Source organism: Hipposideros armiger, unplaced genomic scaffold (assembly GCF_001890085.2).
Source record: "Hipposideros armiger isolate ML-2016 unplaced genomic scaffold, ASM189008v1 scaffold_120, whole genome shotgun sequence".
Classification (NCBI taxonomy): Eukaryota; Metazoa; Chordata; class Mammalia; order Chiroptera; family Hipposideridae; genus Hipposideros; species Hipposideros armiger.
In genome coordinates this window covers 2,552,033-2,575,653 of record NW_017731470.1, presented here as the reverse complement: position 1 = coordinate 2,575,653, position 23,621 = coordinate 2,552,033, and the positions used below count along the sequence as shown (strand labels likewise).

Here is a 23,621-nt window from a genome sequence, read left to right as displayed (position 1 = left end):
AGTTCATACATCCAAGAGGAGGGAGTTTGGAACCCTAATAATAGAAGATGACCTAATGAAGCATCTGGGCTCCCAAAGTGGGCAGACACCTTTTTGATGTTGAGAGGCACTGACATTGAACTTGGGAGGGCTTGTCAACTGCCAATGCTTGGCACTTCCTTGGAAATAATTTTGCATTTGTTACGGGCAGCTGTCTTCCCCTGCCATTCTCATTTGAATTTCCTTGTAAAAACAGAATACTGTGATTTTCAGATTATTCGCTACAAAAGCAAGTATACATCTTAGCCCACAAGTTCTTGTATCAAATTTTAATTTTCCTTATTTTTCTCTAATTTAACTGAAAAGTATTCTGAGCCTCCATTGTGCCAGGTGGCTGCTCACCCTGCTGCTTCTACACCAGGAGCTGAGGTGCGGGGAGATCTTTCTGCTACCCTGCACCACGCCCAGGGAGTAGGACTTTTCCCCAGGTTGTCTGGCCAGCCTGCAGCCATGGACTCCATGCAGGCCTGCCTTCCTGGGCTCTTACAATCTTAGCAGTGCAGGGGATCTCCCCGACCTGCAGCCTTTTTGCTGTTGAACCTCCTCTCCTCCCAGCCCTGGAAATTCAGTTCTGGTCAAAGAGGAAGGAATTCTTTCCCCTCATGTTTGTACCCTAGAGATTGTCTACACTCTCCCTTTTCATGACACACTCTTCCTTCAAAACCCACATTAAAACGCACACCCTCACACACACACTTGCATACATATATATGAGTATGTATATGTATGACTTAGGCTTTTGGAATATAAGAGCCAAAGGATGTCACAGACAATCTTTTGGGTCATTCTGTCCCATTATACCCCTCCCTTGAAACAATGAACCTCTGAGCCCGCTATCTACTTGAGTAGGGGAAAAGGTATGGGGAAAATCCTGGGAGAAAAAAAGAACATAGATTAATAGCTCAAATATACTTTTCAGCCACAGGAGTCTACTTAATGCCTCAATACTTAATGTATTACATCATCCATACATCACATCATGTGCTCACCACCCAGAGTCAGGTCTCCTTCCATCACCATATATTCAATCCCATTTACCCTCATCTACCACCTCCCTCCCTCCTTACCCTCTAGTAACCACTAAACTATTGCCTGTATCAATTAGTGTTTATTTCTTTATTTGTTACAGAACTGTACACTTGAAACCTATGTAACTTTGCTAACCATTGTCACCCCAATACACTCTAATTAAAAAAAGAAACTTAATGTATTGAAGAAAGGTGGCCTGGTAGCATTCATTGACCATGTCTGGATCAGGGATCTGGTCCTATAAGTCCATACCTGTGCCCATTCCTGAATATTGGCCAGTCCACAGTTTCATGAAAGGCACAATCCCTGTTATTCTGATAATTACTGAGTCCTGTGTATCATTTCAGTGGGAGTCTCGTGCACAATCTGCATGATTGTGTGAACTTTTCCCCATTTGATTCCTTGGAGTAGCAAGAGCAAGGAAGGAGTTAATGCAGAGAGGTGCTTAGCTGAGTGTGGGGAGAGGGAGGGCTGCTGCCCCACCAACCGTGACTGGGGGCTGACAGAGAGACCTGGCAAGTAGGAGGTGTTATTTTTATCCCCATGCCCTGCTCTAATCCCCAAAGATTTTATAGACTTTCCCCCCCATAGGAATAAGAGCTAGTTAAATTAGATTTATCAATTTAACAGTGTAAAATTTAACTCTCTAAACCTATACTAATGTAAAACCCGGCCTGTGTCTCGAGTTAGTTGAGCTTAAAACAGATGTCAAATATGTTCAGTTAGTTTTCCAAGAGGCTTATTTCTAAATGGTTTTGATATGAAAGTTTTGTAATAATATATAGTCCTCACACTTGAAAAATAAATCTATTCTAGGTTTTAGAAGAATGTTATTTTTATAACACATTGTTAAAACAGAAAATCCAAGTATTTACTGATTCGATGGCTGTCATAGGTGCAGATTAAAACAAGCCTTGGAATATTAAACTTTCAACTACAATATAACCGACAGTATCTTTTCCTTTATAATTGGTAAATTAACTTCAATGCTCAGTTTTTCAAGTTGAATTATAATGGAGCCTTCTGCATCATAACATTTAAATCAAATTTATTTTCTTTATAGTCTCTGCTAGAGACACTAGCAAAGAATGTTGTTTTACTTCCTCATATCATTTATACCGGCTACAAAAATAGCTCAATATAGCAATTAATTAATATACAGGCATACCTCATAGATATTGTGGATTCGGCTACAGACCACTGAAGTAAAATAAGTACTACCATAATAAAGCAAGCTGTAATCTATTTGTTGGTGGAAGGTCTTGCCTTCAATTTGTAAAAAAACCTGCAACATCTGTGAAGCACAGTCAAGTGAGGCGCAATAAAACAAGGTGTGCCTGTATAGATGTAGGGAAGACTAGAAAACTATAGCAAAGTCATCTAAAGTTCAGCATTTGAGTTCTCAGCTCTAAACTGCTGTGAATTTGATCCCTGCATGTTGAAATAGTCTTTTTTGTGTGTGTGTCATTTGGAAACTGCTTATAAACTTTGGTGGGATCTAATTATACTGTTGCCATCTGAATTTGGCTGAGATCATTAAATTGGACAGATTCTCTGACAACAAAATATTTTATACAACCAGATTAAGTTAATAGGGCAGACTCAAGGCACCAATGACTAGATGTTGTGACTAGGAATCAATAAATGAAAAACAAACAAGGAAGAGATAAAAGGCAGTCGTAGAGTGCTTTTGCAAAGGCTTGAATAACAAGAACGTCGGTCAATATGTGAAAGCCACAGCCTTGCGTTATGCTTCCATTTTATTTTCACTTGCTTTATTGAACCTATCTTGAGGCCGGATGGGAAAGTAAATTTTCTAATGATATGAAATATTTATCAAAGCTGAATTATAATACAAGTTTTGATCACAAGCCAAAGATCTGAAGTGTATCAAGTCTCTTATTTAAAGAAAGACACATAGATTTAGGCACATAATCTTTTAATTGCTGGATATGAATAATGGAAGAATTGGCTATTGACCTACAATTTATTTCCAAAATGTTTTGATTACAGAGATCTGCATCTGAGGTGCCTACCTGCTTCTATAAGATTGGCACAGAATGTGAAGCTTTCTGTGTTGTAGTGCATTCATGGATATGATGTCAAGATTATGTACACGTTAGATCTCAAGTATAAATCATCTTGCAAAATAGTTGGGCCATTGATGAAATGGGCTATCCTTCAGCACCCAGCAGTTTGCATTTGTTAGGCATTAGCATTTACAGAGCACTGCAACATTGGGGCTCTAGTGTTATCTTAGAACACCACTTTGATTCAGTTTATAGAGCAGGAACCTTGAGCTCTGTACTCAAGTGTTGTCTGATTTTTCCCACTCCCAAGAAGGGACAAAGCTTGGGATGTGAACTCTTGCTTTACTGGCTATGGCCCAAAGCCTTCTCTACTCTGCCACAGCTGTCTCCATCCATGAACGTGGTTGGTCCCTTAAGTGTGTGATGTCCTTGTGCAAAGTACGTTAATGTCTATTTTAGTTTCATTTTGTCCGTAAGATGGAAGTGACCAAGTGTTAGTAATACAATTGTGAGATTACCAGAGTATGTGATAGACTATAATCATGGAATCACAGATTCCATCTCTATGGCATTTTGTTTGTCTTTTCTCCTTCTAGTAGCCAAACAGCAGTTTTCCATAATTTGGGCCTGGTGATTCCTAGGCTTATACTATTAATAGGCTTTTGAAACAGTTAGTTTTAAAACTGCATTCCAGTAAGATCATAAAGTTTAAAGTGGCTGTATTACCTTTTAGTAATAATATTCCTATTGATTGAGAGGTTTAGCTATTTATGAACAAAAGGTAACTTTTTTTTAAGATTTTATTGGTGAATTGGAGAAGGGGAACAGACAAGTTGCTGTCCTTTTGTTCTTCAGTCTAGTTGTGGAGAATCTCGCTTCACTGGCCCATGTTGGTGTTATCATTGCTCTCTTCCCGGATGAGGCAGTCGGTCGCCTGCCATTGGACAGCCACTCACGGCGGCTAATGGCAGCTCACGCTGGCTGCCGGCCACTCACAGTAGCTCACGGCAGCCCACTGCAGCCCCACTGCAGCCTATGCTGTTGCCAGCGACTCACAGCAGCCCAGCTCCAGATCAAGCTGTTGTTCACCATCTTAGCTGTAGAGGACGCAGTGTCACTGGCCCTCATGTGGGATCTGAACCAGCTCAGAGCTCGCACTCCCAAGCCAACTCTTAACCAACTGAGCCACTTGGCCGGCCCAAAACTTAGTTTTTTAAATGAATAAATTACATCAGTATCTACTGATACTATGCATTTGATACCTATTCTTATGAAGAAAAAAAATCAATATTGTAAAATAAGCCCTCTTTTTTTAAAAAAGGAAACAATGGTTGCATATATATATATATATATATATATATATATATCTTCAAATGTATTTTCTAGGCATGTACTAAATTGTCAGCAGAGACTATCTCTGTGTTATAGAATTTAGAAGGGGGGCTCTTTATTCAGAGTTATGAAATGCCATGGAAAGGAACCTAGTTCTTTAGGCAGGATATTTACATAAATTATTCAGATATATTTATTCAGAAAAGAAAATTGCTTCACATATCAGATTTTTAAAATGCATTTGAATCTTTATTCTACAACACAAGCAACATAAATACAATATCTTTTAAAATATTTTCTCTTTAGAATTTTCATTTTCACCTCAGATAAAATGTACACAAAATACACTTGCAAGCTTGCTTACAGGGACCTGTTAAACAACAAACAGATTATATCAAATCAGTTATATCAACATATAAATGAGGGTAGTTTTCAACTCTTTTTTTCTTTAATAAATGTGACCAAACTGACTAAATAAAAAAGAAAAACAAAAACTGTACTTCTTTAACAAGTCATTTAGAGTAAACAAAATGCTTCAAGGCTCCTGGTGAATGGGGTTGCAAGGATGGATTTTGCATTTTGTAGATAAAATGGTATACTAACTCAAATCATTATGGCTATACCAAGCTTCATTTATTTATAATTTTCAATGAAAACAAGTCTATTCTTTGGCAAAATGCAAGAAAGGATAAAAGGACCCTTACCACTCATTGGCTTTACTTACAGTGGGGAGATGGTTGTAAGGGAACTGTTTATAATGTAAGTTATTTAAATTCATTCCTCTTAGAAAAGCAGAAAAATAATCTTGAATAATAGTATTTTGGCATGATTAGGGCAATAAACTTTTAATTCCTAACTTCCACCCCCCACCCATCCACCAAAAACAAATCAAGAAACAAAAACAAACAAAATCATCCTTTCCCTCTAGGCACCTCCATCTGCCCCCATCACGCCATACCCGTACATTCCACCACATGGTTGCAAACGAAGTGAAACCAAAATATCAAAAGCATTATACTTTGTCCAGTTTTGCCCACTTAGTGGGAAACTGATTTGTATTAGAGAGAACCGCTTCCAACAAAAATCAGAAGAAAGAACAGCAGAGGGAGGAATACAATGTAGCTTGTACATATCATGAGGTAGCCATGGATGGCCACGGTGGCTGGTAGAGTCAGGGGTTTGAGCTCCCCTAACTTTAAGAGAAAACATAATATTTTATGTGGTGGTTCAAAAGATTGGCTTTTAGATCACTCCTCCCCTTTTTGGCACCAGTTGGTAAGATAAACTGAAAATAAATTATTCCTAGAGATTAATTTTTTAAATTTAATTTTTAAATAAATAAGATAACTAAATGCATACATAATTTCCAAAAACAAACCAAAAAAAGATTATGGAAAACAAAAGTGAAATTAAAAAAACCCCAAAAAACTTCAATTATTTCCACTCACAGAGGCAAGGATTTGAATCCTTGATACCATTAACACTTTGATTTGCTTTCTAAAAAATATAGTCATTACTTTCTATTCACACAACAGTCTAAAGTAATTTAAATGATTTCTGGGTATTAAAAAAGTATTTAGAGAAACTTTTATTAAATCAATAAGAATTATGTGTAATTAGTATAGCTTATACATAGGTGATCATTTTAAGGTATTTAATTTTTTTTTCTCATGAATTATTTCCTCTGTGTTCCCTATTTTTTTTCCCATGGAAAAAGAATTTCTAAAGCTAATTAACTGAATAAAGAGTTAAGAAATAAACTAAGGCCCCACCTATATTTGGGTTAACATGATTTCACTGTATTCCCAATGCATATTGATTTCCTTTTACATTTCTCCCATCATTTGGAAGATGAGATAATGAATATGGTCTTTATGTTGCAGATATGAGCACAAACACAACATAGTTACTGAAAAGTCTCTAAAACAGACACGTATACTGCTCAAAAGGGAGTTGGTCCCATTTTCAAATTTCCATGAAGCCATTTGGTAAACTCTTTGCAGGTACACAGGAAATTAAAATATTAATTTACACAAGACAGTTACGTGAAAGAAGGTACATCAAGTAGTACAACTTGACGTGCTGATATTTTGGTGACTAATGAGAGATCTAAAACTACTGGCAAGCAAGCAACTACTTAAAAACCTCTGGAAGCCAGGAGCCAAGGTTGTAATGCAATCAACATGGACATATCTCATTAAAACTGTATGAACAGAAGAAACACAAACACCACATACTTTAATTTCAAATCACCTCAGCACAAGTCAAAGGGCCAACGTGATACAAACGATCATCCACAGAATCAATGTTTCCAAATACAAAGACAAGAGAAGCGTACGCTGATGTCACTGTTCCATAGAACGAATACATTCATTGTCTTCTAGCTTGTAAAAAACCAATGGTTGGTAGAATGAACCTGGAAGCAGGGAAGGTTGAGCAGGAATGCTGTAGAGAATCCAATCCCAAGATGTCTGTCCAAGGTTAAGTTCAGTTTTTCTCTAGTGCTTGATAAGTCAGGCTGATCTTAAAGGTAATAGTTGGAAATTTTTTGAAGGTAGTGGTTCTCAAGGTGTGATCCCTAGACCAGCAGCACTGGCCTCACCTAGGAACTAATTAACAATGCAAATTTCCACACCTACTGGGTGAGAAACTCTGGGCCTGGCAATTTGTGTTTTAACCAGCCCTTCAAGTGACTGATTTGTGCTAACGTGCTAAAGTCAGAAGATACTAGACAACCACTGTTAAACCTTCAGGAGAGGAACTAATGGTACGAACAATTCCTGGAGGGTGAACAGACTGGAAGGACCGTAACTGAATGGGATTGACCAGCAGTTGGCTGAATTTTGTCACAAAGATGGGTCAGCCAGCCTCTCCTTCCTAGAAACCCCTTGCATTATTACACAAAAATAGAGGAAAATGGTTTTCTATGGTGCTAGTGGTGTGGTAGTGGGTTTTCTTCAGTTGATAATAAGTGGTGTCACTATTTATAAGGAAACTAAGCATTGTTCTCAACTGAGTTTCCCTTAGACTATCCAGGAGATGAATTTTTTTTTTGGGGGGGGGTCCGTCTTCCCTGATGTAATCATTGTATTTTGGAAAGCTATATGGTGCTCTAGTCCAAAACTTAATTATTAGTTACTTCTACATCAAACACAAACATGACAATACAAGTAGAGGAAGAAGATCTCACAAAAAGACAAACAGTTTTCTAGATCGCTCCACTAATGAATGAGGTAAACACACTGTTGTTGTTTTTTTTGATGAGGCATAATTACAACAATTCTTTACCAATTTCATAAATCTTGTCCAATAACAAGCTCATATTTTCAACAAAAAGTGCTTAAAAATAGTCTCTTGCTTTTTTTAAGGCCACACTAAGTCTCACTAGGATCGCCTACGTGGTACCCAAGCACATGTAAGTTCTGGATTTTCCTTATGCCTGTTTCCTTTTTTGCAAAGTAAGTAGAAATATTTAGATATTATGGGACATGGCTACTATGGATGTTGACCTGATGACCTCACTTCCTGGATCTTTAAACAATCTTGTCTAATCAGTACTTTCTCTTTAAAGGGTGCAATTGAAAAATAGTTATCATTTATTTTGCATATTCCCAAACTTTGATGATGACCTATAAATTTAGTACTATATGCTTCTCAGGGAAGCAAGTAGAGAGGCACTGTTGGCTACAGGGCACTTTATTTGAGTGATTAAATGTAATTGAAAAAGGTTTACAATTTGTGCATGTCATTCCGGACACAGACTGCCATGTTTTTCCTGCATAACAGCTGTCCATGAACAATATTACTCCATTATATCCATCTAATTGGCAAATTTCCTAAATTACCACTGAAGGTCTGCTTTAAGATTAAAGTTTAGGTTTTGTTTTATTTGCAAACACTCAAAATGTTATGTTACATATAATCTATGTATAAACACTTTTTTTAAGCCTACTTGAAATATCCCCATAACATTATAGATCTGGGACATCAATCAAATATTTTCAACTAATTTTAACTGTTTAATTCCTTGAGACACTAAAGTGTTTACTCTGGGCACTTAGAGCATGGTATAATAGAACATGGCCTTTGAATTCAGGGACACCGCTTTCCCAACCAACTTGGCCATGTACTGTTATCTTGGGCAAATTTCTTAGCCTTGCTGGGTCTCCGTCCTCATCTGAAAAAATGAGGAAAACAGTACCTATTTCACAAGGTTATTGTGAGAATTAAATATGATAGTGCAGGTAAAGGGTCTATATTCACAGTGGCATTCAACAAATTTCACCTCCTTCCTGCTGTTTGTAACCTCTTGCTATTGTCATCAGTTCCAAACAAAGGCCTTCACTCTGTTTACTTTGAAGGGACTGACATGAATAGATTTTCCTTTCTGAAAGAAAACTTTCCTATGTAAGCAGAGTTGTGATGTATCTGAGGGAAGTCAAGGATATCTATTACATAATTGCATTACCTTCTCACAGTTAAGGCTATTCGACTCTCTGAACTGACCCTGTCTAAGCCATCTCCTTAAAACAGCAAGGACAAAAAGCCTAGTGATACTGTACAAAGAAGTTTCCACTTAAAGATGTTTTTAAATTATGTTATCATTTTGTCATAGTTGATTGAAAATATTTTAATCTGAGCTGTTATGTATGTTAACATCGGCCTCAGCCAGTCATTACATAGCCTAAAAATGGTAAAAGGTACCTAATTTTGTATCAATGGAGAAGGGTAGAAAATAGTCATACAGGGAGAGAGAACAAGATGGTATAAAGAGGCAGCCTAAGCATCTTTAAAAGCTGATCAGGAGATGCAAAAGCTAGGAGAGATCCTATGAACAGTCTATTAGCCCTAGATCAAACCTATGACCTCATGACAGGGAGAAATCTGATGAAGAGTAGGGCATACTTGGCTGAGCTGTTCCATCAGCAATTCCTTTACACTTTGAGTTTTCCAAGTATCCATGATGCGACTTCACCAAAATGTTAGAAAAAAGGGAGTAAATCCAAACCTTATGTTAACACACTTTTGGCAGTACATATAGGCAACTGAAAGCAATGTGAAAAATCTTATTCTACTCAGATCTGTAAATATATAGTAATAACTGTTTTAACTACATAGGCTGTCTTGACCTTGGTCTTTCAGAGACCTTGGGAGAGAGTGAAGGAAGAGATGGGGAAAGGCAGAAACTGAGACACGAAGAAGAATGTGAGGGACTGACTGGGGCAGTCTGGGGAGGGACTCCTTGTCTACGAAGGGTTCCTAGTTATCACCCTTTCTTCTCCATCGCTGGGAGGATTTGACTAACTTCATTGTGACCTGAAGTCCTGTTTGTTAGAGATTATTTGCATCAAGCAATGTACTTTTTGACAACTGCAAATACCTCTGGGAATTATCACTGTGACTTAGCTAATTTTCTGGTTGAAATCTGACATGGATGTGGAACACAGAGTACAATGTGAGACTTAGGCTATAGAAAAGGTGATGGGAAGGGAACAAAACCCTCTTCTAAAATTACAGGTGAAGAGCTATGTATATTTTTTCAGGTTTTTACTTTTGGTACTCATAATCAGACTAGTACTAGAACAGTGTTTGGGGAGAGTGTGGGGTAAATTTATTTTCATAAACTAGGCTTGGATCCCAGAATGGAGAATGCATGGGGAGAATGAATTCTGATTTCTAAATAACTGACAATCATACTCTGGTACATGACATTCATACATTGAGACTGGCCTCCTTTGAATTTTTATGTTTTATAAAAAATCGCTACTTATAAACATTTTGTGATTACTCTGATTGGATACTCTTCTTCACTGGAGCCTCCCCCCCACCCCCACCCGCCCAGTAAACTTTCTAGTACTCACAGGCTCACAAAGGAGAACTGAACCTAGGATAAGTTACAAAAAGAAACAGAACAACCATGGTGCACTGCTTTGTTAAGAAAACCAAAAACTATCTACCCAACTTTCAATTCTTATAACTTACAAAATATAAAAATTCAAAAGTATAGAAGACAGCTCTCATTGCTATCCGAACAATTCATTGCTTGTTAAGATAGCTAATCTGTTTCTAAACAAATCATTGTCTAATGAGTAAAAACTGAAGGCAAAGAGGGTGTTTTGTGGAACTAAAAGAAATGTCTTCTGGATTCTGTGTTGATCTCTAGGTGGCATACTGAATGATAACGTTCCTTTGTTGAGACTGCCTAAATAAATCCAGGAGCTGTGTCTTCCTCTTAACCTTGTAGATAGATGACATATTTCTCAAGGAAGACAAAGTTTACTAACACCAGCACTGAATAAAGCTGTCAGTTTTAAATCTTTACTTTAGTATTGAAGAGGTGATGTTTTATTTTTAAAGGACAAATGACATACTCAATTATGAATACATTTTTTAGGGGCTGGGAAAATTATAATGTATGTCTTAGCAACTAACTCTACATTCTAGGATGTATGAGAGTGGGCTTGACTGGGGAGTTTCAATCATCATTACTATAATTTAAGAAATATAAATATTCCATACCTAAGATAAAACTTCCAGATTAATTTCTAGTAATATTTAAGAAAAGAAATATCCACTTTTAATATTGGCCTGAATAAAAAGGCTTCAGACATAAGGTACCTTTACTTCACAGAAAGAAGACCTATTTTAAACCAAAAAACTTAATTTCCTAGATTTCATTCTGTGTGCCTTCTTTTTTAGTTTTCTTCTGAGACTAGAGCATGTATAATTGACACCACAATTTCATATGGTTGTTGTGTAATATTTTAAGATTTAAAATGGTTTCATCATAATCTCCTTTCCCACCCCTTCCAGCTGTCTCCCTAACCCACACTTCCTGCTCCCTTCCCTGAGAAGTCTGCTCACTAAATGGAGAACTCTGAGTTCCTTTCCTCCAAGGGTGTTCATATCAAATAAGTTGCATTTTATGTTTTGTTTCCTTAAAAACCAAATGTTATAGCATATGTTCAGATAACTGTGGAGCATAGAAATGTCTGTGCAACAAGGGACTAAGGCACCATTTTTTCTTTCCCTTTTCTTGTTTGCCTTGGGAGCAAAAGCAAAGACCAATGGGACAGCCAGGGTGGCTGGTCAGTCTTCTGTCTCTTGGAAATATCTGTCTCAGCAAATATCACTGGGTACCGTGTGTCAAAGGCTGCCATTAGATACCCTTACAACCCTGCCAGGAAAGAATTGTCTTCCTTTAGAAATACGGAAATGAAGGCACAATAGTACCTTAAATGAAGACGTTGTTGACAACTTAGGACAATTTTGAAATGTTCTGGAATATTTTACAGAGAAAGTCATTCCTTTCTTGATTATGATACCCAAGAATTTATCTTTTCGTTTTCTTCCCCGCCAAATGCATAATCATGACATAAATCTTTCTCCAGTGAATAATGCTTGTTACTAGATGTCTGAGTGTTTATACATCAGCTTGACTTACCAGCAGTTATTTCCTTAGCAATTGCAATTTAAAAAAAAAAAAGGATCAAATGGATTTATGTATGTTTTCAAAGAGTGGTTCTTGAAAGCAACCCAGTTGGCAATAACTTTGCAGGCAAAAGCACTGGGAAATTAACTTAAAGATTTAGAAATGTGTCAAGGAGACTCTTCTGAAACAATGTGCAAAATCAGAGTATCATTGGTGTCATCTAGATACCATCTTCGTATCCAGAATGGCCCCAGAGCAGATTAGTTAGGAAGCGGCCATTTGTTCTCAGAGACACTAGTTTCCGTGGGGCTGTTGGTGGAGAAGCGCCATCAGCTTGATTGGCAGGCATACTCTAACCCTCGCTATTCAATTTCTTCAATGTTAAGTCTTCTACACAATGATGTCATAGACACGGCCCACTCTGCCCAGCCACTCTCTCACGGCCTGGCGAACTCTGATGTCAGTCACGTGACAGGTCAGCTGGCTGATGCACGGGAACACCGCTGGCTGGAGGGCTGTGAAGGTTGGGTCTGGAAGGATCTGAATCTGATTGAGAACTGTTAGCACCATGTTGGTCCACGCCTAAGAGAAAGGATTTAAGAGAATTACTGGCTTTCTCCCATGGTTTCTTTTCAACTCTCAGGTGAGGCTAAGCCCTGCCAATTTGCAAATGAGTTTTTTAGGTGTTTAGGCTGCAATACACTAGTCTTTACTAATAAACTGTCATTTTAACTTCATATATACAATGAATAGCAGAAACTTATCTAACATTAGGAATAGCTTATCCTCAGCTGTCACAAAATACAAAAATCTTATTTACTCCTCAGATTTCTAAAAACACCCTTACTTTCTCATTATGAGATTTCCACAGGACATATGACACATTTAATCAGCAGTCACTATAATAATGCCTAGAAAACTTGAAATAGTTCTACTTTAATTTAGGATAACATTTAAAATCATAAGCAAACCTCCAAGACATGAAAAGCAATTATTAAGATATGGCATTTGTCACGAAGGTCATCTGTTAAAGAATAACCATACCTCTCAGTTTGACTAGACTTTTGCAAATTTAGTCTAAGATGATTTTTTGTGGATTCTGAATTATGAAGTTTAGTTCTATGTTCAAGTTATTTGAGGAAAATAATGTATCTTGCCAGAGAGTCATACTTAGTCCAGTTTTATGTTTATTCAAAATATATATTTCTGTATAGGTTCATAAAATTCTAGGGTCCAAGACCATCTAACGTATGCCTGTGACAGGAGTCCACAATTTAAGGTAAACATCATATTTTTCAAGGGCTCTCTTAGACCCTTCTATTTCTTTTTTCCCCATCTCATCTATTCTTAAATTAAACAAAACAGTACCAACGCTGTTTTCTTCTCAAGTTCATTTTTTAATGTATGAAGGAATTACAAATATTAAATATATGAAAGAACAGGAACTCTCAAAGCCTTTTGAAGAATGAGAATTTTTATGTGCTCCAGATGGGCTAGAAAAACCTGAGATGAAAACAATTCATTGGCATAACCATGCAATAATATGAACTCTGCCTTTTTCCTTTATATAATTCTTCATAACTAGAGATTTTCTTTAGTGCATCTTCAAATGATAAGCTCAGAACTCCATGCCAGTTAAAGCATATCCATTTTATAAGCTTTAGCTTCATCTTGTTTATACAGGTGGGTTCCTAATTCTCAACAATATCTGTTATAACCCATGAAAACAATTCCTGAAATTATCTAAGAATAAAATGTCAGTGTCACACTGCCACAGGTCTTAGTCTCACACAATCCTCTGACTGGAGGGAAACTGGGTCTCCTATAGGTGTCTATCAAATCTTGGAATGTGTATGAGTGCTCTGGAGGGGAACATGGCTGTCATTAGAAAGCCAGCTTCCTCCACTGCATGCTGGGAAAGCCACCTGGTACCCACCTGGATCTGTGCTTCGGCATCTCTCACAGAGACACTCAGGGAGCTCCCGGTGGAGCCCGAGCGGGGCCTCTTCTCCTGTCTCAGCAGCTCGGGGCCCGCACTGAAAGAATGCCGCATCTGTCCTTGGTCTATCAAGTGCTGGGGACGCTGAAGCAGTGGGGAGTCTTGGCCCCTCGGCCCCAGCGGCTCTCCCTTCTTCTCCACTTTGACCTCTTTGGGGAATGTGGGCAAGTTATGCTGCTGTTTCCTCTTTTTGTATTCAGTCATCAACTTTGAAATGGTTTTGTCGGCCGCCATGGTATAGATTTTGTTCCCCGCATTTTCCCACCACTCTTTCTTCCGGCTGGGGTCCTTCTTCTCCACCTTGGGGCTTGGGGGTAGCAGCAGCGTTTCCCCACTGCCCCCCCTCAGGCTCAGAGGCTCGCCTATGTGATCTCGTGTCTGACTTCGGTCATCCTCAGAAGGTGTATCTTTCCCTGAGAACCCCCCAGTGGATGGGGTGGATGACTCCGACTGGAAGGATGGGAGGATAAAGAATGGGTCATTCTTGAAGATGGGCGCTTCCTCCATGCTGTTTTCCAGGTCCAGGTGCATCTGGATGTAGTTATTGCACAGCTCCATGCACAGCTTGTGAAGCCTCTTGACCAGCCACACCCAGTCTGCATTGCTGACGGGCTGGACACTTAGAGAGGGCATCCGAGCCCTCCACTGCCTCTTCTCCTTGCCTCTTGGGGGGCTCACCTGGGCAGTCTCCTCAAAAATGTCTTCATCTTCTGATGAACACTGTTGCGACGAATCTGTGCTTCTCTCGTCATCCTCAAAAAGGACTCTCTTCACTTGCTCGGCAGTGATGGTTTCTTGATTGGTGAGAACAGCACAGACCAGTGCGTGGAAATAGATGTTAAAACTCATTGCCGACTGGCGGTAGAGGTTGGCAGCACCTCCAATGCCAGACACTTTCTTCAGCAAGCACTTCAGCCCAGGGCTGGTGTCAAACTCTCTGGCCGTCCTGTACGAGTCGAGCAGCAGGTCAAATATGACCGCCAGGTTCTGCATGGAGATGTATCTGAGGAAGCCGGCCACTTTGGTTTCTGGCATTTGGATTGTCTTCTCCTCTCCAGGGGAGGGGCCTTTGACAAACTCTTCTAACAAGATATCATATAAGTTCTGCAGTAACACTTGATGAGATAGTAAGCTCACCACAATTTCCCTGAAAGAAACACTTCAAATGAAAGAAAGGGGTTGATTAGTAGCCTTCTGCCTTACATGAGATATTTTAAAGCAATTCAGATGTTACACATTTCAAAATGACATCTGCAACATCACAGACTTCTTATAGTTTAATGTGTTCCTTACAAAAGGGCCTTATATAATAACCATTTAAATCATGGTTAATGGAATTCCAGATACTTTTTAAAATTTAGGAGCTATAGAATTAATGTAAGTTGTGATACAGAATGAAAAATTATCTACAAGTCTTAGGAAAAAGTAGAAGAGGTTTATAAAATATTTTTAATGTAGGCACAATTATGGGATAGGACACATTTTCTTTCATAGTTGTAATAAATTAAAACATAGCAAATAAAAAAGTAACATTTTCTGTTGAGTTCTATTAATTTTTCCTGGATTTTTTTTCTTAAACCCAAAGTTTTTAGCAATTTTACTGAAGTCTAGATTTCTAAGGACCAAACCAGTTTGCCAGGGTTAAGTGTTAATGCTTTAGATGCATATATGTAAAAACTTCAGTGCTTCTAGCATGTGAAATAGAGGAGAGTCAAACATTGAAAAGTTTTAACATTAGAGGTATTATAGGCTAACATCTGCAAAATTAAGAGATAAATTTAACTCACAGGTTTCTAACACAAAACTCGCAGAGAAAGCGGTCTCTCAATGGACACTAATTTACTTCAGCATACTTTGGTCGTCCAGCATGACCGTGGTACTCTTTGTGGGCCCTGAGCACTCATTTAGATCCAGTGAGATGCCTCTCAATTCAGCTGCGTGGAATGGAGATGTCAGGGAGGGAGACTCCTCCCTAGACACCTGCCAGGACTCCTGGTTGAGAGGCAGGCACAACCCACTAATCATGACAACTTCCTGCTTCTCTTAATCAGGGTGCAGACAGGATAAGGCAGCCTTAGAAGTGAATGTTGCTTATGATTTGACCCCTTGCGTTTGGCTGGATTCTTGTACTAAGAAAACAATTTCAACTCCAGGTACTATGTTTACTGAACATTTTAATTCACCAGTGTGGTTTGGGTTTATGGTTTCATGTTCTGTTCATTGCTCTTAGAAGTCCATGAAAATAGCTTAATGCCATTATGTTGCAAGTAGTTCTTATAACTGGATAATTATATTATGATAATACTTATTAAAAACATTGATTTCAAAGGTCCAAACATTATGTTAATATTTTCAAGGTCATAGCTAGGCCTTTGAAAATTACTTTTATAACTAGCAGGAAAAGTACTTTTTGAAAATCAAGGTAACACTGGTTAATATTGGGTTGTCGGAAAAGTCATGACATATTTTGTCTGTTTTTCAAAGGTTAGATACTTATATAAAGAACAAAGATCAATCAATAATATATTGCCCATTTTGTTTGATAACCTTTTGCCATCTTTCAGTGAGCTTCATAATTCCTCGTTCATAGAAGGACCTCTCTTTATTTGCAAAAAACTGAACAAGGTACTGATTTACAGCCTCATCTGAATTGAACGTTATACCACGCAAGGAATTTGGAAGAGAGTGAAACAAGTGGAAGTCTGATGGCGCAAGGTCAGGCGAGTGTGGTGGGTGTGGCAACACATTCCATCCAAGCTCCAATAATTTCTGACGGATGATCAAACTTGTGTGTGGTCTCGCATTGTCGTCGTGATGGAACACAACTCCTTTACAATTAACAAGCTCTGGAGGTTTCTGCATGATGGATTCGTTCAAACTGTCCAATTGCCGATAGTACACATTCGAATTGATTGTTTGGTTCCTTGGTAGGAGCTCGAAAAATGCGACACCTTTAAAATCCCACCACACTTAGAGCATAACCTTCCTCTGACGAACGTCTGCTTTCGATGTCCTTTGAGGCGAATCATTACGTCAGGATCAAGACTGTTTGCACACCACATTGTAAACAATCCACTTCTCATCACCAGTTATCAGTCACTTCAAAAAAGGATAATTTTCCTCATGTTTAATGAGCATATTGCAGATGTTTATACACACCGTCAAATGAACTTCTTTGAGTTCATGCGGAACCCAAATATCGAGCTTACTTATGTATCCCAGCTTCTTCAGGTGGTCGTGAATGCTTGAATAATAGATGTTCAATGTTTATGCAATCTCTCGTGTTGTGTAATGTGGGTTTGACTCGATCAATGCCTTTATTTTGTCATCGACCTCGGTGGGCCTTCCTGACCAAGGAGTGTCGTAGAGATCAAAATCACCAGCATGGAATTTTGTGAACCATCGTTGGCACTGATGTTCTTGTAGAGCATTGTCACCGTAAACTTTATGAAACTTTTCATAAACTTGATGTGCATCTTCCCTTTATGGAAGTAAAACAGTAAAATATGGCAAAAATGCATAGTTTGGTCTTCCATCTTCAACTTGTTATAAAATCTCCAAAACAGCCAAATTGCTCAGTTGTTTTAGAATAAAGCTAGAACTGTCAGCTGTCAAGTGACATAGCAATAATATAGATGCAAATGACTCTAGTACTTTCAAAAATGAACTAGTGCCATCTGTCGCAAACATGCATCATGACTTTTTTGACAACCCAATAACATTTTATAAATTTCAGGTATACAACATTATGATTTGATATATGTGTACCCTATTGCATGCTCACTGCCAAAATGCTTTTTTACCTTTAACCTTTGCAATAATTGTTTAACACCATATTCTGAAATAGAGCTGCAGTTTTCTGCATCTCTTTGTCACCTCACTCAAAGTTTTGTGTGCTTTTTGTCTTTTTGTTTCAGGTAAAATATCTCTTTCTAACATTTCTTGTAACGTAGATCTTGTTTTTCTGGGAAAGCCTTTATTTCTCTTCTTATCTGAAGGATAACTGGGCTAGAGAGAGTATTCTTGACTGGTGGTTTCAATCTTTCAATATATCATTCCACTCTTTCCTAGCCTGTAATGTTTCTGCTGAGAAATCTGATGATAGCCTAAAGGGGTTTCCTTTGTAGGTTATGGTCCTTTTTAATCCTGGCTGCCTTGAGAATTCTTTCTTTATTATTTACTTTTGACAGTTTTAATATAGTATGTCTTAGAGAAGGACTTTTTGCTTTGAAATAATTAGGTGTTTTGTTACCATGTTTCCCTGAAAATAAGACCTGGTCTTATATTAATTTTTGCTCCAACAATCTACATTTATTCATTTATTCATGTACAAAAACCTACATTTATTTAAACAGTCATGTCTGGCTGACAATCTTAACTGGGGCTTATGTTTGGGGTAGGACTTATATTGCGAATATCCTGAAAAACCATGCTAGGGCTTATTTTCCGGTTAGGTCTTATTTTGGGGAAACATGGTAGGTTCTTGTACTTGTATGTTCAGTTCCTTCCCCAGCTTTGGGACGTTCTCATCAATTATTTCTTTGGATAGTCTCTGTTCTCTTCTCCCTCTCTTTTTCTTCTTTTGGGTTGTCAGAAAAGTCATGACACATTTTTGCAACAAAAACCAGAAAAAATACATCATGACTTTTCCGACAACCCAATAGGATACCCATTATTCTTATGTTGCCCTTTCTAATGTAGTCAGATAGTTCTCATAGAGTTCTTTTTTTTTTTTTTTTTTAAAGATTTTGTTGGGGAATTGGGGGAAGGGGAACAGACAAGTTGTTGTCCTTTTGTTCTTCAGTCTAGTCATGGAGGATGTTGCTTCACTGGCCCAAGTTGGCACCATCATTGAGCTCTTCCTGGACGAGGTAGATCAGTCGCCGGCTTCTGGACAGCTGCTCACGGCGGCTGCTGGCCGCTCACTCTGGCTGCTGGCTACACACACTAGCCAATGGCAACCCACTGCAGCAGGGCTGCAGCCTACGCCGTCACCGGCGACTCACAGTAGCCCAGCTCCAGGTTGAGCTGTTGTTCAGCATGTTAGCTATAGAGGGCAGAGTCACTGGCCCTCATTTGTGGGATCTGAACCGGGGCCCTCTAGCATCCCAAGCCAGCTCTTAACCAACATGCCACTTGGCAGGCCCAGTTCTTTCATTTTTAAAACATTTTATTTTTCTCTCCTTTACCAACTGAATCCTTTCTAGATTTCTATCTTCTATCTCACTAATTATTTTTTCCATATGGTCTGTTCTATTTCCAATGCTTTCTTTTGTATTTTCATCTCATTGAACTGTTTTTCTGAATTTTCTTCTATCTCCTTGAGTTTCTTAATGACTGCTATTTTGAATTCTCTATCATTTAGAACACATTCTTCCATGACTTTGAGTTTGATTCCTGGAGAATTGTCATTTTCTTTTTATGCTACTGTGTTACCTTGGTTGTTCATAGTGCTTGATGGGCTGTTCCTCTGCTGGTGCATTTGAAGTAGTGAACACCTTTCTTATTTAGGTACCCTTTTGATTTTAGCAATTCAGCAGGTTGAGTAGCCATTGTGGGAGTTGTTGCCTGTGTGAGCAGGGTGGTGGGTACTTTTGCTGTTTGGGTCACTTGGGTATCAGGGCACTATCACCGTGGTGACAGGATGTCGCAGGTTGTGGGGAGGAGCTGCTACCTAGTTCTCTATGACTACTGGTTCTGCTGTTCTCTAGCAGGGAAGCCACAGACATGCAAACACCACTGCAACTGGGGGGAGGAGCTGATTCTTGGGTGTCCATACTGCCTCTTTTACCCTCTGTCGTGCTGTGGTGTGGAGGCTGCACCCTGATTCCTTAACCTCTAGGGCGTTTGCTGGGGGCTGGGTGCATCCATATCCTTCCTCCCTACGTGTTCCAATCCAGCTACCTTCAGATGTGTGGATCTTTCAGGAGTTGTAGTGTGTTGAGCAGAGAAACCTTTGTTGGGTTATTGATGTGTGATTAGTTGCAGATTGGAAAAGAGATACAAATGGGTCATCTCACTCTACTATGACACTGACATCACTGGAAAAGACTTTTTTAAGGAGCACAAGAAAACCAAAAATCTTTCCATACATTTAAAAGCTGACCATGCCCTTCATGCCATGGTACACTGTGGGAAAACAGTATGCTCAGCAAAAATGGACTGAGGAAGTAGCAAAGAACTGTCATTCACAAACAGTCACCCATTCTAACAAATCCCTTAGTTATTTTATGTCTTATGTATATTTTACCACAAAAAAATAACGTTACTTATTTTAACCATTTTAAAAGGTACAATTCAGTGACATTAAGTACATACATAATGTTGACTAACTGTCATCCCTATTTCTAGAACTTTTTTCATCATCCCAAATAGAAACTGTATCCCATTAAATGATAACTCCCTATTTCCCACCTCTCCTCAGCTCCTATTTAATTTTTAATAAGTTACTTAAGGTATTGGGAACACTGAATATGCATTTTTCTGAAGAAGAGGGCTCTAACAGGCCCTAAGTTGGTTTAGTGCTTCATGTCTACAAGTGTTCGAGTCTAACTCCGAAGGGAAATCCTTCTAGTCCCTGTCTTCCCCACTATACTGTAAAGTCCTCATGGGCCAGGGCAGCATCTTACTCATCTTGTCCCCAGGGCCTAGGAAAATGTCTGGTGTGATTAGTGCTCAGTAGATCTCCAAAACAAATTAAATAACAAAACAGACTTGTTCTCCATGCAGGCGCCTCAACAGACCACTGCCTGGAGGAAATGCTTTCCTTGGGAAATGGCTCTGACACTTCAACCCCATGCCTCTGGCAGCCTGGACTCCTGAAGTAGGAAGCACAACCAGAGGGGTGAGTTGGTCAGCCTTCTAAAGGTATAAACACCATATCCCACAGGATATTTTCTATTACCTTCCCTGAGAAATGGAAAGCCCTTTACCAGCAAACATGAGAGGGCTGATGCAAGGCCATGTTTGCATTATGGAGTATCTTTATCAAGCAAGAGATTCCCTTTCATGCTTTAGGATATAAAATTCCTAACTGTGCATGTGAGAAAGGACTGAAGATCTCCTTACTTTAGGTTCAAGCTAAATGATGCAGCAATAAGAAAACAGAGTGGACAAAGAAACAATACTAAAGAGATCAAAATTTTAGACAGATATCCAAAGAGTAAAATAATTTTGTAGATAAGTAACTCTTAATCACCTATGCAGGTAGGAGACAAGAAAGGTCTGAAGCAAATGAAACTCGACAGATAATTTTTCAATTTGTGGTACCCAAGTGTTTCAACCTTGTTCTGAGCACACCCTTTAAGAAGGTGGTGAAACTTACACCTCCCCTTCCTGCTTCTGATGCAAAGTGCACAGGAAAGCAAGTCTCCAGATTGGATAATTGAGAATTAATTGTATAACAAGTGTTGACGTAACACATGCTAATGTCAGCATCAGAGAGAAACAGATTCATAGTTTAAGGTACAGCTGACCCTTGAATAAATAGGTAGGAAGAGAACTGAAATTCTGAAATAGAGCAATGCTTTAAAGATGTGAAAAGGAGTATAATATTTGGTACATAAAATAGATAAAAATGAGGGAAACAGGGTAGAGAATTGGGGAGGAGCACATGGGAAACTGGTAGTTCTATATCTGAAGGTGGGTGACAGGTTCATAGCTATTTTAATTTTTATTCATTCTTTATAACTTTTGAACCCTCCACATATTCTTTTGTATGTACCACACAGTAGACTAAAAAAATTATATCTGAAAATTTCACCAAAGTGATTGTATCAAACTGCTGTACTAACCAGCTAACTTCTGTTAGAAAAATCGCACACTCTCCCTAAACTGGAAATGGTTTTGATGCTGGCTCTACCATGTTGCATTTATGTGTTCTCTGGATAAGTGGCTCAGCCTCCTTGAATGTTTCCTCCTAGATAAATGGGAGTGAAAATACCTAGCCACTGTACTTCACGTATAATGCTCAAATATTTATCATCATTACTATTAGTGTGTTAGAAGTTTAAAAATGGAAAACTTCAGTCATTGCTTTCATCTTCAAGTCCAGGAACAATAGTTTTTAGGTAGGATGATAGTATAGGCATACCTCGTTTTAGTGCACTTCACAGATGCACTTATTTACAAATTGAAGGCAAGACCCTGCACCCGCGAAAAGATTATGACTTGCTTTATTGTGGTGGTCTGGAACCAAACCTGCAATATCTCTGAGGTATGCCTGTATTTAAAAAGAACGAGTTTCTTGTGGTAGGGCACAGATCTTTTTGTCTCCTGACAGCTGTATTGCTCATGAGATGTTTATGTATTTCTCGCTGAAACAATATGAATCACACATCAAATTACAATTATTTTAAAAAGTTATAATATGTATGATGCTATAGACACATTGAATTGTGTACCCCCACCCCCAGAAAACTTCAAATGTTGAATCCTAACTCATAGTACCTCAGAATATGACTATCTTTGGAAACAAAGAAATAATTAGGTTAAGATGAGGTCATTAGGGTGGACCTTAATTCAATATGACTGGCATCCTTATAAGAAAAGGAGATTAGGACACAGACAGGTACAGAGAAAAAAAATCACGTGAAGACATCCAGCTAGAAGCCAAGGAGAGACGCCTCAGAAGAAACCAACCCTGCTGACATCTCAATCTCAAACTTCCAGCCTCCAGAACTGTGAGAAAATAAATGTCTGTTGTTTAAGCTATGCAGTCAATGGTACTTTGCAATGGCAGCACTACAAACTAATATGCATGAAATGTGGGAAATATGGTTAACAGGCTAACAATTTTCTATGAAAACCTTTGTTAAATGACTCTACAAGTGTTTTCAGTATTCTTGTCAAAAGCTTAGATTACCATGACCAAGAATTGGGAATAAACGAACTTTCCTCTTTATGAGCTCTCTACACTTTTAGGCATAGCTGCTTACCTTTTCTTGGTGTGTCCGTTTGGCTTCTCATCAGGAGGCAGCTCAATAATGAGCTGACAGGACTGAGCGTGATCGAAGTTGTTTGGAGTCTTTGGTGAGCACTGGGTATCCAACATAAACACCTGCATGGGTGCACAAAGGTACAGTTCAGAGCTCCACCATCTCTGACCTGATTCCACAGCGATGAGGCTGGATGGCCATGGCAAAGGGCTTACTCTCTCTACTCATTTTTTCACCTATAAAATGAGGTTAATAATGGTTTCTTACCTGGTATGTTGAGAGAATTAAATGAATTAATATGTGTGTGTTACAGAGGCAAAGCCCGGGAACAGAAGAACGGTAAATGTTAGCGACTGACACTAATAACCCCCCTACTTCTGCCATGTGACCGTTCATTACATTCCAAAGAGCAGGTGCTGATGTTTATTATTAATTAAAAGTAAACAAAGAGGGTGCTATGTTTGTAAAAGATCTCAGACTGTGACATCTGTTTGGTATCATATTGTATACCACACAAGAGTAAGCAGTTAATTAGGATATCTGCTGTCAGGACTACTCATGGGTCCATGCTACTCTACACTTTGCTAGGCAGTTTGGTGATATAAGACCTTCAGGGGGGTCCCAGCAGTATGTCAAGCTTCTAGAGCCTCTGGGATCCAAAGCCCCAGCCCTTACCTGCTGAGCCATGGCTCGGATGCGCCAGTACTCGGCCTCGGCACTGGGGGAGGAGGAGGGGGCCGCCACCCTCACCTGGCAGCCTTCCCCACTGAAGCCCTCGGTGCTGCTGTGGAAGCAGCCCAACAGATCCTAGAGAGAAACACAGC

At 38.9% G+C, this 23,621-nt stretch overlaps 1 protein-coding gene across 1 annotated transcript in view; it reads right to left on the bottom strand.

The window, feature by feature from the left end:
• Window positions 1-4,652: 4,652 nt before the first annotated feature.
• Window positions 4,653-23,621, bottom strand: part of ARFGEF3 (ARFGEF family member 3) — a 183,080-nt gene continuing 164,111 nt past the window's right edge. Inside the window, exons 26-29 of the mRNA XM_019648090.1 lie at window positions 23,473-23,604; window positions 22,798-22,919; window positions 13,799-15,020; window positions 4,653-12,444 (exon numbers count right to left, since the gene is read on the bottom strand). Coding sequence (XP_019503635.1) covers window positions 12,253-12,444; window positions 13,799-15,020; window positions 22,798-22,919; window positions 23,473-23,604 — 1,668 coding nt within the window. The 3' untranslated portion in view covers window positions 4,653-12,252. The remainder of the gene's footprint in view (window positions 12,445-13,798; window positions 15,021-22,797; window positions 22,920-23,472; window positions 23,605-23,621) is intronic.